General features: G+C 30.3%; 1 protein-coding gene across 1 annotated transcript in view; it reads left to right on the top strand.

Moving 5' to 3' along the window:
• The first annotated feature begins 5019 nt into the window (after positions 1-5019).
• The window catches only part of LOC145256298 (organic anion transporter 3-like), an 80497-nt gene continuing 68626 nt past the window's right edge, over positions 5020-16890 (top strand). Inside the window, exon 1 of the mRNA XM_080115026.1 lies at positions 5020-5302. Coding sequence (XP_079971152.1) covers positions 5158-5302 — 145 coding nt within the window. The 5' untranslated portion in view covers positions 5020-5157. The remainder of the gene's footprint in view (positions 5303-16890) is intronic.

The raw sequence follows: 16890 nt of genomic DNA, 5'->3' as shown, positions 1-16890 counted from the left end.
CATTCTATGGAGGCCAGGCGCGAACGCAGACCTCACAATTTTCTTATACCATCCCTATTTAAGTTAAAACATTCTTATCAAAGTATTCTTATGTACATCTATATCAAAAACACTTGTAAACGTTTTATTTTTAATTTTAATTCTTTTATTTCCATACTTTGTGGACCAGGCGCGAACGCAGACCCCATAATTTTAATGAACCACCGTTTTGCAGGATCAAACATACCCATTGCTGTGTCTCAATACACCTTCTATCATTATATGTAATCAGTTTTTTTTAAATATTCAACAATATAGGAGCCTATTCGTGACCAGACACGCACGCACGCACACACACACACATTCAGCTTTATATTACATACATACATACATACACACACATATATACATATATATATAAGCTTATATATACATATGTATGCATATACAGTATCGTTTATTCTAAGTATAACATGTTTTTAAGTTTGCATTCAATAATTTATATCGTTTCTTTTATGTATATTGAAATTCGCTCTATATATATATACATATCGCTGCTAGAGCAAGCGATAGAGGGTCCAGAGATAACGTTTCTTTGCTAATGGAATTAAAATGTGCATCCGGACGGTGTTCTACCAGAAGCAATCGTCACTTTTGTGTACTGATGATTGCGAAAGAATGAAACACTAATACCTGTAAGTATGAAAAATAATTTATACTGTAGGTATAAAAAAATAATTATTTATACTTTATAATTATTTCGTCCCTTTAAGAAGTAACATCTTAAAAGCTGCGCACTATCTAGGAAAAAAACGGCCGGCTGGCCTTTGTGCGAGGTCGTGATTTCTGATCGCACAAACACTTTAGATCGTCTTAATAACAGTGCGCCTTTATAAATGTGAAAAAATTCCCTTCATTACCGCAGCAGTTTTCGTTAGCTCATGCATCACTTTCCTTACTAATGTAGTTAACGGTGGATTCGTGCCGGGGTTCAAATCCTTCAACCAGCAACAATCGTCACTTCCTGCACCGATGATTGCGAAAGCGTGAAACACTAGTGTATGTAGGTATAAAAATAATATTTATTCATAATATATATATATATATATATATATATATATATATATATATATATAACTACTTCATTTACTCACATAAATTTAATATACGAAAGTATAGATTTATGCGTAAACTTTAAGTATTTACTTCAAAAGTGCTCAATACGTAGGTAGAGCTAGTTAGTAATTTATAAAATATATATGGCGATTAAGCTACACTGAATATTCTGCGTTTCATCCACTATAGGATTCGTCTTGACGAATCCTATAGTGGATGAAACGCAGAATATTCAGTGTAGCTTAATCGCCATATATATTTTATAAATTACTATATATATATATATATATATATATATATATATATATATATATATATATGATTTTTTGATGACTGGTTTCTTCTATGGAAAGCAACTATCTATTAAGCCGCCTGAGGGGGACTTCTGATTTTAACCGATCATTTGTTCGAAACATTAGCATGTTCAGTATCGCGACTATTTAAATATATTAATAAAAATATATCATGTTCTTCTTTTATTGAGCACTCTTAATAACTTCGTTTAATCATTAGTTATTACTCTTGAATACCTTAAACCTGATCTCTCTCTCTCTCTGTATATATATATATATATATATATATATATATATATATATATATATATATATATATATATATATATATATATAGGCAAGGAGAAGCGATAGATATTATCTATATGTATACACACATATGTAATATATATATATATATATATATATATATATATACATATACATATATATACACAGCGTGTGCATGGTACATGTGCAGATGCATCTATATAAATGATTACATACGCTAGATGACGTTACAAAAGGTCAAATGTCTTCCACACTGTCTCATAATCGAGACCACAACTGTTATTATTATGTAATAATTAACTGAAATAAGTAGCTGTTCGCTCTATCTCTTTTCTCTTTACGTATGTCTCGCTCACTTGTTCGCAAGGACGAGTCTAAAATTTAGGGTGGGCGTGAAAGATAAAAGAATAGATTACTAAAAAAAAAAAGGGAGGATGATTTTTACGAAAAAAAGAAAAGCAAAAACAAAAACAAAAAATACGATAAGGCTAAAAGAAGAGCCTTTTTTTTAATTATTATTCATGTTTGATTGTTTGTCCGTTTGTAGCAATGTAGGCACCAATTTCACTAAAAATCACGTAGGAGCAAATCGGGTAAAAACCATCCAATACACACATACATACATACATACATACATACATACATACATACATAGTTTATATATGACTACATACAGACAGATACATAGATAGAAATATATATATATATATTATATATATGCACTCATACAAATATATATATATATATATATATCATCAATATACATATAATATATACACATATATACGTTTGTGCATACATACGTATATATTCATACTTATATCAGTTTTTTTTATAGTGACAACTAATCCACTTACTAAAAACAATCAGTGCTCATTTCTCTCTCTTTGTAAACTTCAGTGAAAATATTCAGAAGGACTAATTTTCGAATGCAGGAATTTCCTTTCTTCATAATCTTGAAAGAAAGAAAAAAACAACATATTATTGCTTGAAGAACAGACAACTGGATATTCACTATTTAAACTCGTCATAAACAGTTTCAATCGTTCTCCACTTCAAAGAAAAGAATACATTTCGTGATATAAGTCAACCCGATTTGGAAGGAACAATCGCCGTCGGAATCAATAACTGAAGATTTGTATCGGACCATTGATATCAGCTCTATCACATTCCGAAGGGAGAGAAAATCCCAAATGAAAGGAGAACATATATTTCAGAAAAATAACAAAACAAAACGTATATCATTATCTGAAAATATCCAAAGACATTTATCATTTGGAAATACTGTATTGCATTATAAGACAAATAATAACACAAACAAGGTTTACGAATAGAGAAAAACGTATTAAAAAAAAAAGGAAATGAAAAAAATTTATTTGCCGTTTGAAATTTAAAAAAAACTTCTTGGAGTATTGCATTCTATTCTACCAAATTCCGAAGGAAGGAAACACTCATCCAAAAAAAAAAAAAAAAATGGATTTATTTCACAAAGAAAATCAGTAATTCCCGAAAAAAAAAATCTTGCATTTTTTTTTTTTACAGATAACTCATAAAAAGGAAAGGAAATATATTCGACCAATGACTCAGATGAAATATTTTACCCTTCTTAATTTTGATCAGGAATAGACAATCTGATAAAACCCACATTGAAACTAACATAATATATACATGCATTTACGTGCATACATCTAAGTCAATTCATACATGCATACAGTAGAAATTCAATCATGTAATATTAATACTTATTAAGAATTTTATAAACGCACTTGCACATATACATGCATAAAGATTTCATCAGTAATAAAATCCGAGACGAAAATATAAAAACAACGTACATGCTGATAATATATTATATAAATACTACAAACATAAGGTACAAAAAAAAATTAGATGACTATATTAGTTCTACGTACCTGGCATTGCCTGGGTGCAGTAAAGTAATTTTAATTAAAAAAAATCATTTGTTTGTACATTACCAATCTTAAGGTAGACAACTCCTATTATATTCTTTAATTTAAAAATGAATTATCCGCCTTGCTGGTTTGTATTCTTAGGTTATTCTGAAATAATTGCCAGTCGTCTAGATGGGACGAACTAATCGTTGAAATCGATCGTAAATTAATTATCTTAATAATACGGAATAAGAAATAACAAATTAAAATTGGCTAGTCAGAAACAAAGTTTGATTTGTAAGCTTAAATGCTACTTGGGTTTGACTTTAAGATTTTAAAGTCGATTCCACGATAACTTTATGTGATAAGGTATGTACCGAGAAATAGACAAAGAAAGAACAAAAGAGTGTAAAAAGGAATTATAGTGCTATCGTTTAACGATAAAAACGAGCACTATTATTATATAATTTAATTGACACATTTAATTCAACACAAGCCGGGATAAACTTAAGCAGGTATTAGACACGTTACATCTAATATAAATAAATTATTTGTGTATAGAAACGATTTTCGTGGCATGTTTTCCAAACTGTCACTTTTTATAATATTTTATTGATAACATTGTATGTGATATATATATATATATATATATATATATATATATATATATATATATATAGAGAGAGAGAGAGAGAGAGAGAGAGAGAGAGAAAGCGAGGGAGAGTGAGAGAGAGAAAGAGAGGCAGAGAGAGAGAGAGACGGACAGACAGACGGACGGAGGGACAGACAGACGGACAGACAGATAGACAGAGAGAGAGAGAAACACAGAGAGAGAGAGAGAGAGAGAGAGAGAGAGAGAGAGAGAGAGAGAGAGAGAGAGACAGAGGTATTTATATAAAATTATTACTATAAAAAGTTTGAAAGTTATAGCCACAAAAATAAATAAAGAATATATTTTCTATATTTTTCTGTAGAGAAACCTTATAAACTACACGCACACACACACACACACGCACGCTCGCGCGTACTCACGCATATATATATATATATATATATATATATATATATAACAGAGAAGAAGAGAGACAACGAAAGAATGAATAAGGTATTTATACAGAAGTATTGATATAATAATTTTATAATCTTTTAAATCTTGAACGTTTCATAGACAAATACAATAGAAAAAATAGATAATTACATGGTTTATATTTATCTACACGCAAACCATCCAGAACCCCAGCATCCATGCACACACACACACACACACACACACACACACACACACACACACACACACACACACACACACATATATATACATGCATGTATTGAATTATGCATAAAAAAATGTGATAGATATATTTATAAGTAAATAAAAAGGATAGCTTAATTTTGTTAGCTCTTCAAACTTTTATATAATTATTCATTCAAACACACGCACACATGACCACACACACATACATACACAAATATATATGCATACAATACATACATACAATACAGTCACAAGTCGAGTGAGATATATATGTATGTATACACATACACACATACTTAAAGTCTATATACATATACATAAATTACAATAAAAAAAAAATACAAAAAAAAACATGGCTCCATTACCTGAGAAAATCGACATTGATAACCTTTTACATGGCCTGAAAGACTTTGGAAAATTTCAAATCTTACAATACATCGTGCTTAACATGATGTTAATACCTTGCGCCCATATTTTGTTGGAAGTTGTATTTATAGGTAAGATATACGTTTCCAAATTTTAATTTGACAGCTTTTACCATAATAATTAGGGCTGTGACAACAGCATATTCTTTGCATTGTTTTGACTCTTGAGTATATATCCGTTAATATCTTATATGTTTTTATATAGACGAATGTGGTTCTCGGTTGATTTAGTGTGTCTAACTGTGTCGGATATATACCCGAGAGTCAGAAAAATGAAAAGAATATTCTGTTGTCACTGCCCTAATAATAAAATCCGGAAAATGACGTAATTTAGTACGTAAACTGATTTTTTGTGTTATTATCGTTATTTTTTTTCATTTTCTTATTATTTTGTTCTGGTTGGGGATGGGCCATCCTACTTGATGCCAGACCTTCACTCGAACCGTAATAAAAATGAAATCATTTTCTACGTGAATTGATTTTATTTGTAATTTATTTTTCTAATTTTCTTATTATTTTGTTCAAGTTGAGGGTGGAACATCCTACCGGATGCCAAATATTCACCCGCTATATCATACATTCCAACTGGGAGCTCTTTTTAAGATTCTTACCGCCCGTTTAAGTGCGATTGTCTGTATTTCTTTTGTACTTGGTTCACTGAGTATATTTGCCGTTAGTTTTTTAAATTCTTTTTTATGAGTTCGGTTCCTCCTATAATTACTGAAATGATAGGAATCTTCCTAAGATTCCAGCTTCTTTTCATGTATATAAGACTTTAGTATTTCGTAAGCTTTTCTCTCTTTAATTTGTGTTTGTGTGTGTGTGTGTGTGTGTGTGTGTGTGTGTGTGTGTGTGTGTGTGTGTGTGTGTGTGTGTGTGTGTGTGATTCAATCTTGTTTTTTTTATTTTTGGTAAAGTTATTAATACTAAAGGGAAACCGTTTAAAACTCCACGGTTGGTTTCCTCATCGAAAATATGTTCTTTGAAATGTCTAAATTCTTTGAGAGGTAAACAACGTTTCGGCGATGTTTTCATTTTATGGTAAAAATAAATTATTTAATTCAATCAGTTCGCCCAAAACGAACAAATAAGAAGCGGAAAATACAGCTAATTGGCCCTCTCAGTTTACAGACTATATCAGTCGGAACATTACGAACATCAGTTCGGATATTTCACGATTCATGCGAGGCATTGATTGGATGGTTGGTAACATTAGTTATGACAACTTTCCCCTCATCTGGATGTCATCCGAGGCAACGCAATCTCTACTACTACTACTACTACTACTACTACGACGACGACGACGACGACGACGACGACGACGACGACATTCCGCAAAAAAGTTTTGTCAAAGAAGATAACACGTTTTACGTTGCTCTCGCGGAGAGACAAGTAAAACACAAACTAATAAACGAATCATAATGGACTTGCGAATATATATCCTATGTAATACGGCGAGTAGCATAGGCACGTTACTGATTTTATAAATTTTAACATTTGGCATGCATAAATTCAACATCATTTCTCGCAGTTAACGGCAGCCGAATTGATTAGGTCCTGGTTAATGAAGACAGAGATGGCTCTATCGACTGGTGTTAATCGTGACACCCTGCACAGATGATTCCCGAAAGGATGAAACACTAGTGTCTGTAGGTATTTAATAATTATTATAGTAAATAATTATGTCAGAACCTTTAAGAAACTCTTTTCTTATTGTTGAGCACTTTCAGTTGAATTAAAGTCGGTCGATTTAGCTCTCTGACCGACGTTCAAACTCATTTAAAAAATAAATGTTTAAATTCAATAACATTTCTCGCGGTTAACGCGGTAGCCGAATGGATTTGGTCCTTGCTAATGAAGCCAGGGATGGCGTCTGTCGAAGTTCGAATCTATCGACTGGTGTTAATCGTGACACGCTGCACTGATGATTTCCGAAAGGATGAAACATTAGTGTCTGCAGGTATTTAATAATTATATATATTGACTTAAGTGCCATCAACTAGATTCGAAATCAAAACATATAGCACTGCAGCCTTAGTCGTAACCATTTTAGCTATCGTAAGATTGATAAGAAATACTTCAAAATGAACCGGTTGTATATTTGTGCATGCGTACAAAAGCATTTTAAGTCGACTTACGCCTGCCAAGTTCCATTTGCTTGCAATTTTGATTTCTTAGCAGCTATTTTTACCGACTGAAAGCCCATAAAAGAATGGTCCACAAAAAACGCAATTGTTTGGCCAATTGTTAGTGCCGATTTGCGACCTTGTGTCTTGGAGAAGGTGCAGTTTGAAAAAAAAAATGGAGACAGAAATAGTGAGTTTTCTGATATAGCCTTTTATTCATATTCTCTCCCAGCATAACTCATTTACACTGAGACCTAATGGGTTACTGTGAATTAGGGATAATGCCTACAGAAACACTCGAAGTCGGGAGTTGAGTAGCAAGATATCTGTTTACATTGCATTTAAATTTCTACATGTCAGTCCAGTTAGGAAAGCAGGAGACTGGGAAGAAAATTCGAAGTCCAGCAGTGCGGGGGAAGGGAAGTATACATACTATCGACTAACTCGACAATCAGCAAAATCCCACCCCTTCACTGAAGACATCTCCAGATGCCAAAAAGCATTCTACTATAACAGTCCCTTCCCCCGCACTGCTGGACTTCGAATTTCCTTCCCAGTCTCCGTCAAGAGGGCATCAGTACTACGGGTTCCTCACACATTCCATTAAAGTACATGTAAAACAGGCATTAGATACAATACTGCGGCGATGTGACAGGGGTTGGAGTTTGGTTGACAGACTGGAACCTATTAGATTCGAGCTTTTTTTTGTTGGACCCTGTCTAAGAAGGAGATACTATTGGTTGTTTTACCAGCCCAGAGGTGATTACAATGCTACATGCATAGATGAATGGCGTTTTTATTTTGTTTATTATTATTATTATTATTATTATTATTATTTAGAGATGTAGGGTACTGGAAAATGTAATTTTCTAGCACGGTAGAGAGCATCTACTTTCTGGCAGCAGCCTTGTCAATCTCTTCTATTCATTTGTTCTAATTATGTTATCTGTGAATGTTAGACCAAGTAATTTGAATGACAAGTTCTCAGATAAGATGTTAGAGGACATATCAATCGGCGGTTAAAATATTCGAACAAATAGAAACATAATCCAAACTGACAGTAAAAAGAAAGTAGATTACACAAAGATCTATCCTATGTTGTTCTATTGAATTCCTGTATCACAAAAAATTTTTTAGCATTAGACAAGGTTAAAAAGTTGCAACGACCAGTTATTATTTTTTTACCTTTTAAATCCTCATTATGTATTGGATCCAATATAATATAATAATACATACGACAATGGATCCAATATAATATGATAATAAATACGACATTGGATCCAATATAATATAATAATAAATACGACATTGGATCCAATATAATATAATAATAAATACGACATTGGATCCAATATAATATAATAATACATACGACATTTGATCCAATATAATATAATAATAAATACGACATTGGATCCAATATAATATATTAATAAATACGACATTGGATCCAATATAATATAATAATAAATACGACATTGGATCCAATATAATATAAAAATAAATACGACATTGGATCCAATATAATATAATAATAAATACGACAATGGATCCAATATAATATAATAATAAATACGGCATTGGATCCAATATGATATAATAATAAATACGACATTGGATCCAATATAATATAATAATAAATACGACATTGGATCCAATATAATATAATAATAAATACGACAATGGATCCAATATAATATAATAATAAATACGATATTGGATTCAATATAATATAATAATAAATACGGCATTGGATCCAATATAATATAATAATAAATACGACATTGGATACAATATAATATAATAATAAATACGACAATGGATCCAATATAATATAATAATAAATACGACATTTGATCCAATATAATATAAAAATAAATACGACATTGGATCCAATATAATATAATAATAAATACGGCATTGGATCCAATATAATATAATAATGAATACGACATTGGAGCTAATATAATACAATATAATAATAAATACGACATTGGATCGAATATAATATAATAATAAATACGACATTGGATCCAATACAATATAATAATAAATACGACATTGGATCCAATACAATATAATAATAAATACGACATTGGATCCAATATAATATTATAATAAATACGACATTGGATTCAATATAATATAATAATAAATACGACAATGGATCCAATATAATATAATAATAATTACGACAATGGATCCAATATAATATAATAATAAATACGACATTGGATCCAATATAATATAATAATAAATACGACATTGGATCCAATATAATATTATAATAAATACGACATTTGGATCCAATATAATATAATAATAAATACGACATTGGATCCAATATAATAGAATAATAAATACGACAATGGATCCAATATAATATAATAATAAATACGACATTGGAGCTAATATAATATAATAATAAATACGACATTGGATCCAATATAATATAATAATAAATACGACAATGGATCCAATATAATATGATAATAAATACGACATTGGAGCTAATATAATAAAATAATAAATACGACATTTGATCCAATATAATATGATAATAAGAACGACAATGGATCCAATATAATATATTAATAAATACGACATTGGATCCAATATAATATGATAATAAATACGACATTGGATCCAATATAATATAATAATAAATACGACATTGGAGCTAATATAATATAATACTAAATACGACATTGGATCCAATATAATATAATAATAAATACGACATTGGATCCAATATAATATGATAATAAATACGACATTGGATCCAGTATAATATGATAATAAATACGACAATGGATCCAATATAATATAATAATAAATACGACAATGGATCCAATATAATATGATAATAAATACGACATTGGAGCTAATATAATATAATAATAAATACGACATTGGATCCAATATAATATAATAATAATAAATACGACATTGGATCCAATATAATAAAATAATAAATACGACATTGGATCCAATATAATATAATAATAATTACGACAATGGATCCAATATAATATGATAATAAATACGACATTGGAGCTAATATAATAAAATAATAAATACGACATTTGATCCAATATAATATAATAAGAAATACGACAATGGATCCAATATAATAAAATAATAAATACGACAATGGATCCAATATAATATAATAATAAATACGACATTTGATCCAATATAATATAATAATAAATACGACATTGGATCCAATATAATAAAATAATAAATACGACATTGGATCCAATATAATATGATAATAAATACGACATTGGATCCAATATAATATGATAATAAATACGACATTGGAGCTAATATAATAAAATAATAAATACGACATTGGATCCAATATAATATAATAATAAATACGACAATGGATCCAATATAATATGATAATAAATACGGCACTGGAGCTAATATAATATAATAATAAATACGACATTGGATCCAATATAATATAATAATTAATACGACAATGGATCCAATATGATATAATAATAAATACGACATTGGAGCTAATATAATATAATAATAAATACGACAATGGATCCAATATAATATAATAAATACGACATTGGAGCTAATATAATATAATAATAAATACGACATTGGATCCAATATAATATAATAATTAATACGACAATGGATCCAATATAATATAATAATAAATACGACATTGGAGCTAATATTATATAATAATAAATACGACATTGGATCCAATATAATATAATAATAAATACGACATTGGAGCGAATATAATATAATAATGAATACGACATTGGAGCCAATATAATATAATTATAAATACGACATTGGATCCAATATAATATAATAATAAATACGATATTGGATCCAATATAATATTATAATAAATACGATATTGGATCCAATATAATATGATAATAAATACGACATTGGAGCTAATATAATATAATAATAAATACGAGTTTGGATCCAATATAATATAATAATATATACGACAATGGATCCAATATAATATGATAATAAATACGACATTGGAGCGATTATAATATAATAATAAATACGACATTGGATCCAATATAATATAATAATAAATACGACAATGGATCCAATATAATATAATAATAAATACGACATTGGATCCAATATAATATAATAATAAATACGACAATGGATCCAATATAATATAATAATAAATACGACATTGGATCCAATATAATATAATAAAAAATACGACATTGGATCCAATATAATATAATAATAAATACGAAAATGGATCCAATATAATATAATAATAAATACGACATTGGATCCAATATAATATAATAATAAATACGACAATGGATCCAATATAATATAATAATAAATACGACATTGGATCCAATATAATATAATAATAAATACGGCAATGGATCCAATATAATATGATAATAAATACGACATTGGAGCGATTATAATATAATAATAAATACGATATTGGATCCAATATAATATAATAAATACGACATTGGATCCAATATAATATAATAATAAATACGACAATGGATCCAATATAATATAATAATAAATACGACATTGGATCCAATATAATATAATAATAAATACGACAATGGATCCAATATAATATAATAATAAATACGACATTGAATCCAATATAATATAATAATAAATACGACAATGGATCCAATATAATATGATAATAAATACGACATTGGAGCGATTATAATATAATAATAAATACGATATTGGATCCAATATAATATAATAAATACGACATTGGATCCAATATAATATAATAATAAATACGACATTGGATCCAATATAATATAATAATATATACGACATTGGAGCCAATATAATAATAAATACGACATTGGATCCAATATAATATAATAATAAATACGACATTGGAGCCAATATAATATAATAGTAAATACGACATTGGAGCCAATATAATATAATAATAAATACGACATTGGATCCAATATAATATAATTATAAATACGACACTGGATCCAATATAATATGATAATAAATACGACATTGGATCCAATATAATATAATTATAAATACGACATTGGAGCCAATATAATATAATTATAAATACGACATTAATCAAAATATCATATTCAAGCGTATTTTACGACCGGACAATGCCGAGCGACCTGCTAGAATATTAATAAATATTGATAATTACATCTACAAATAACGTGGGTTTAAGTCTCCTATAATCCGTACTAGAACTTTCCGCAACAACCCAATGGGCAGTGATTAGAGTATCTAGAAAAATCAATTTTAAAAGTGATATTTCCTGATGGTTAAAGATTCAATTCTTAGTGTGAGCAACTGAAAAATGCAATTGCGAATTACTAAGGACTTCTATCCAGTCATGGCTGACGGAACATGAGCATGCTACCCCTGTGAAGTAAATAAATTCCGTGCAGATTCCCGAGTTCAAACAGAAATATTTTTGAGTTCGACAAGATACACCTGGAGAAGATCAGAGGTTACATCGGCCGAAACGTTGCGAAAATAATGAGAACAATAGTCCGAAGAATGTAGATAATAAGAATAGTAATTAATGTAAAAACACATTCGGCTTTAAATGATTTGTGATTCTAACCAATCATATCTCGAGTTCCCTTCTTTTCTTTCAAATAAAAAAACATACAATAATAATTGCAAACATAAAAAGCTAAAGTGTTTCTAAAGTTTTAAAATGTGGATTGATAATTTGTCCTCATCTTGAGTGTTAATTTCACAAGATTTCGGTCGATAGGAACTTCGACCTTCTGATAGTGCATCTTGTCAAATTCGGGACTATTTTTGTCGAACTCGGTAACCTGGTTGATATTTAGAACTGAACACTTTATTTCATCCACGGGATTTGCATGCTCTTATTTGTCAGCTATAACGGAGTCAAAGTCTTAATAAATTCACACCTTTTCTGTTCTCGGTCAGTGGAGGAGAAGTCCTTCACGACTGAGACAATTTTTATTTTTGTTTCTATCCAGAGTGCCCTTTTTGGGGAGCTGGATCTTCCTCACATTAAAACTCGTCCTTGTGTCTAACTCTGCCCTCTTGGGGAGGCAAGTAATTGTAAAAATACGTATCAAGAGAAGATGGACAGCTTAAGAGAAATCCCCACCGAAATATCTATCCAAAGAGCATGGCATCAGCTCAAAATAATTCGGACCACACACTAAAAAACATCACTTGAAACTTCTGACATGTAATCAGTATGACAGGATATTATGCATGAAACCCTAACTTCTGTAATGTTGGCAATTATGTGTTTGTCATCATAGATTTGGTCCAGGCCCAGTTTTACAGAGATCTTTGTTCGGAATGTTTGACCATCTTATAACACTAGCCAACAAAAAAAAAAAAAAAAATTGTTACGGTGCCTAAGAGCTTTCAACAGTTTTTACCTAGTTCGATGGCGCTGCTTTCAGAAATGCTGTCATTTTTTTTTTCTATCAGGTCTAGTTTTTCTGTTATGGCATACCCCCTCTGTAGGAAGCCGATAGCAACAAGAAAAACAGGCAAATAGAAGAAACAATATTTTTATGTAACTATAGTATAAAATAGCAAATATCTCAACAACTTGAAAAGTTGAGAAAAAAAAATTAATATGATTTTTGGAATCAGCATTCCAAATTAGTCTGATTCTGCTTAGAAAGCTTCGGCACCAAGAAATGTGTTGATTAGTATGATCAACCTTTCTGACCATTGCTAATGCAAAGGCAAGTTTCGAGATGGTGACGTTATTGACACTCAACACATGTCCAAACCATCTGAACTTCCATTCAATCCTCTTGCTTTCAATCGGATTTCTTTATTCCAGATATCTAAAGCTTCATTTTGGTTTCTATAACAATGAATCTTCGCTTTGTTTTCCTCATTGGTGGAAAGCACTCGGAACTGTATAAAGCGACCTTTTCCACAACAGTCCGGAAAATCTTCGACTTTAGACTGTCATTGATCTTGTGGTCACAGAAATCTCCGGTGGAGGTTTGCCACTTAAGCCAAATTGCATCATCACCGCTGTGTGTCAAACAAAGATATTTGAAGGCATCCTTTCATGGAAGATTCTGTCTGGCAACTTGGATGCTGCTATTTCCATTTTTAGCGATAGTTAACTATTCCGACTTTTAATTATTGTAGGTCGGATTTATTCTTTAAGTCGAGTAGGCCCAAATCTGCACGAGAGAGTACACGGGCAAGTGTAGGTTTTTTTGTGATGACGTCTTAAATTTTAATTTTTTTTTTTTTTACATAAACACAATCATAGATACTTATTAGATAGAACTAATTTTTTGGGGCGAAAATATATGTTATTTTGGGCAACATGTAATTACAAAAATCTGAGTTTCATAACTAAATATTTATATAGGTGTGATAAGACTAGTTTACTGTTCCGGGGAGACGGAGAACAATTGTTGATTATTCTGATTATCTCCAACGATAAAAAGTTTTAGTTTTTATAAATAAATGTCTGTAGAGATTATTATATATTATTAGACTTGGCGAATCTCCAGGAGAGATGGAGAAAAGTCATATATGTTATTTGATCCATCCGTGACTATAAGTTTTATAATAGTAAATAAATCTTCAGAAATCAGTTGTTACCTGCTTTTTGTTTGCCTATACAAGTATAACTCGACTTACGTCGTTTCGAGTAAGGTCGTTTTGTATTATATGCGCTTGTACACTGTTACCATTTTGTTTTTGTTTTAAAAATATCGATATATTTACACATTTAAATATTGTTTCACGGAGAAATATTACCTACATAAGAGCGGGGAGAATATTATTTCCTTTCATCGAAATTGGGAGCGTTTCTTTTTCTATCAAATATACTAGCTGTATATATTCGGCGTTGCCCGTTCGAAACATATTGCCAGGCGAAGAGTTTAGTCATATATTATTTAAGATACACTGAATATCCTTACTTGTTACGAAAAGTGACCACAGGTTGTATTTAAAGAAGTATAAAGCACATCTATCTTAGTCTATAGAAATCAACACTCTCATACCTTCAAGGGGAAATAACTCTCATAGCTTAAAAGGGAAATAACTCTCAGAGCTTAAAGGTGAAATTTTATCATAGCTTAATTAAACAAGCTTACTTACGGGCTTAAACGCAGCCGTTGTGAGCTATTGATGAATGAAAATAAATTAAATTGACTATAGATTTAATTAAAAATAAAATCAGCTTTAAAAAGTATTTCTAAATAAATAATTAAAAACGTTCTATAACAAAAAAAAATCATTGACATCTAATTATGAAAATAGATTTTCTGTAAATGTAATGTGCAAATGAGCTTACTCATTGAATGTAGATTTCCTTGGAATACATAGTTTATATTGAAATCAGGCGGGAATAAAAGTGGGTATAAGTCCGTTTCCAGCATAAAAATTTATTCGTAAAACAGTGTGCCTCTTGTACACATTAATTAAATTGTGACAAAAAAAAAAAAAAAAAAAAAAAACAGACAGGAATACAACTTTATTATAATATATTTACGGACATGTTCGTGTTTCGCTGTTTTACAGATAATCAGCGAGGTTGAATCTTTCAATATTTAAAACCGGAACTACATTAACTGAGGTCCGGCGCTCTTACCATTGGGCCACGACAACTTTTTAACAATGAGAAAGATATCTCATGCATAAGTCTTATGTTGTTTTTTTTTTTGTGACGTTGGCAAATGAACGTATTTAAATACCGTTTCACGGAAAAGCCTTATCTAAAAGCAAAGGGTGAATAATGGCTTGATTTCCTGTACGCAATAAAATAATACATGCTATTCTGAATGTTTTAATTAACATTTTAATTATTAATAATAACTAGTAACATTTTTTTAAACTAACATTGAGAATTAACATAACGATTCAGTTATAAGTGCTACCACAGAACAGACGTTGCGAGCCTGTCTTTGTTTTATCGCTATTTCCATGGCAAGTGCTCGTCTGAGCTCCAATCTCTGATCCCCGCCAATCTTTTACGAAAAACACCCGTCTACCTGAAACCACTGTCAATAATTTTCCCCACTCTTTATCTGTGCCTAACTGAAAACGTACCTCCCATGAACAAAGTTTCTTTCTTAGAAGTGAACGCCCGTGGAACTCTCTTCCGTTTGCCTGTTTCCCACCTGACTACAACTTGGATATCTTCAAGTCCAACATAAACAAATTCCTGATGAATCGCCCGCTTAAGTAAGACACTTTATCAAATCTCCAATGCTAACAATTACTACGATACTATCCCATTTATTACTGTACACGTAATAACCCTTATGCCCGAGTGGCCTCCGGGCCTTGATAAGTGGTGACTTCCATGTAAAAAATAAAAATGTATCTTATTTTTTTTTTAAATAAAGACACACCCTAAAATTCAACGGTCCGAAATATTTCCTTAGTTGGAAAAAACGAACTTCACACTTGATGAAGGTCGTAGGTTTCAACGACCGAAACGTTGTACCAATAACACCCAAAATGAGAATAATTGCGCGAGCAATCAAAACAATA

The sequence above is a fragment of the Euprymna scolopes genome, chromosome 32 (assembly GCF_053919585.1).
Source record: "Euprymna scolopes isolate OS-2025 chromosome 32, ASM5391958v1, whole genome shotgun sequence".
Classification (NCBI taxonomy): domain Eukaryota; kingdom Metazoa; phylum Mollusca; class Cephalopoda; order Sepiida; family Sepiolidae; genus Euprymna; species Euprymna scolopes.
Note: the sequence above shows the minus strand (reverse complement) of the source record. Positions and strands in the feature narration are given on the sequence as shown.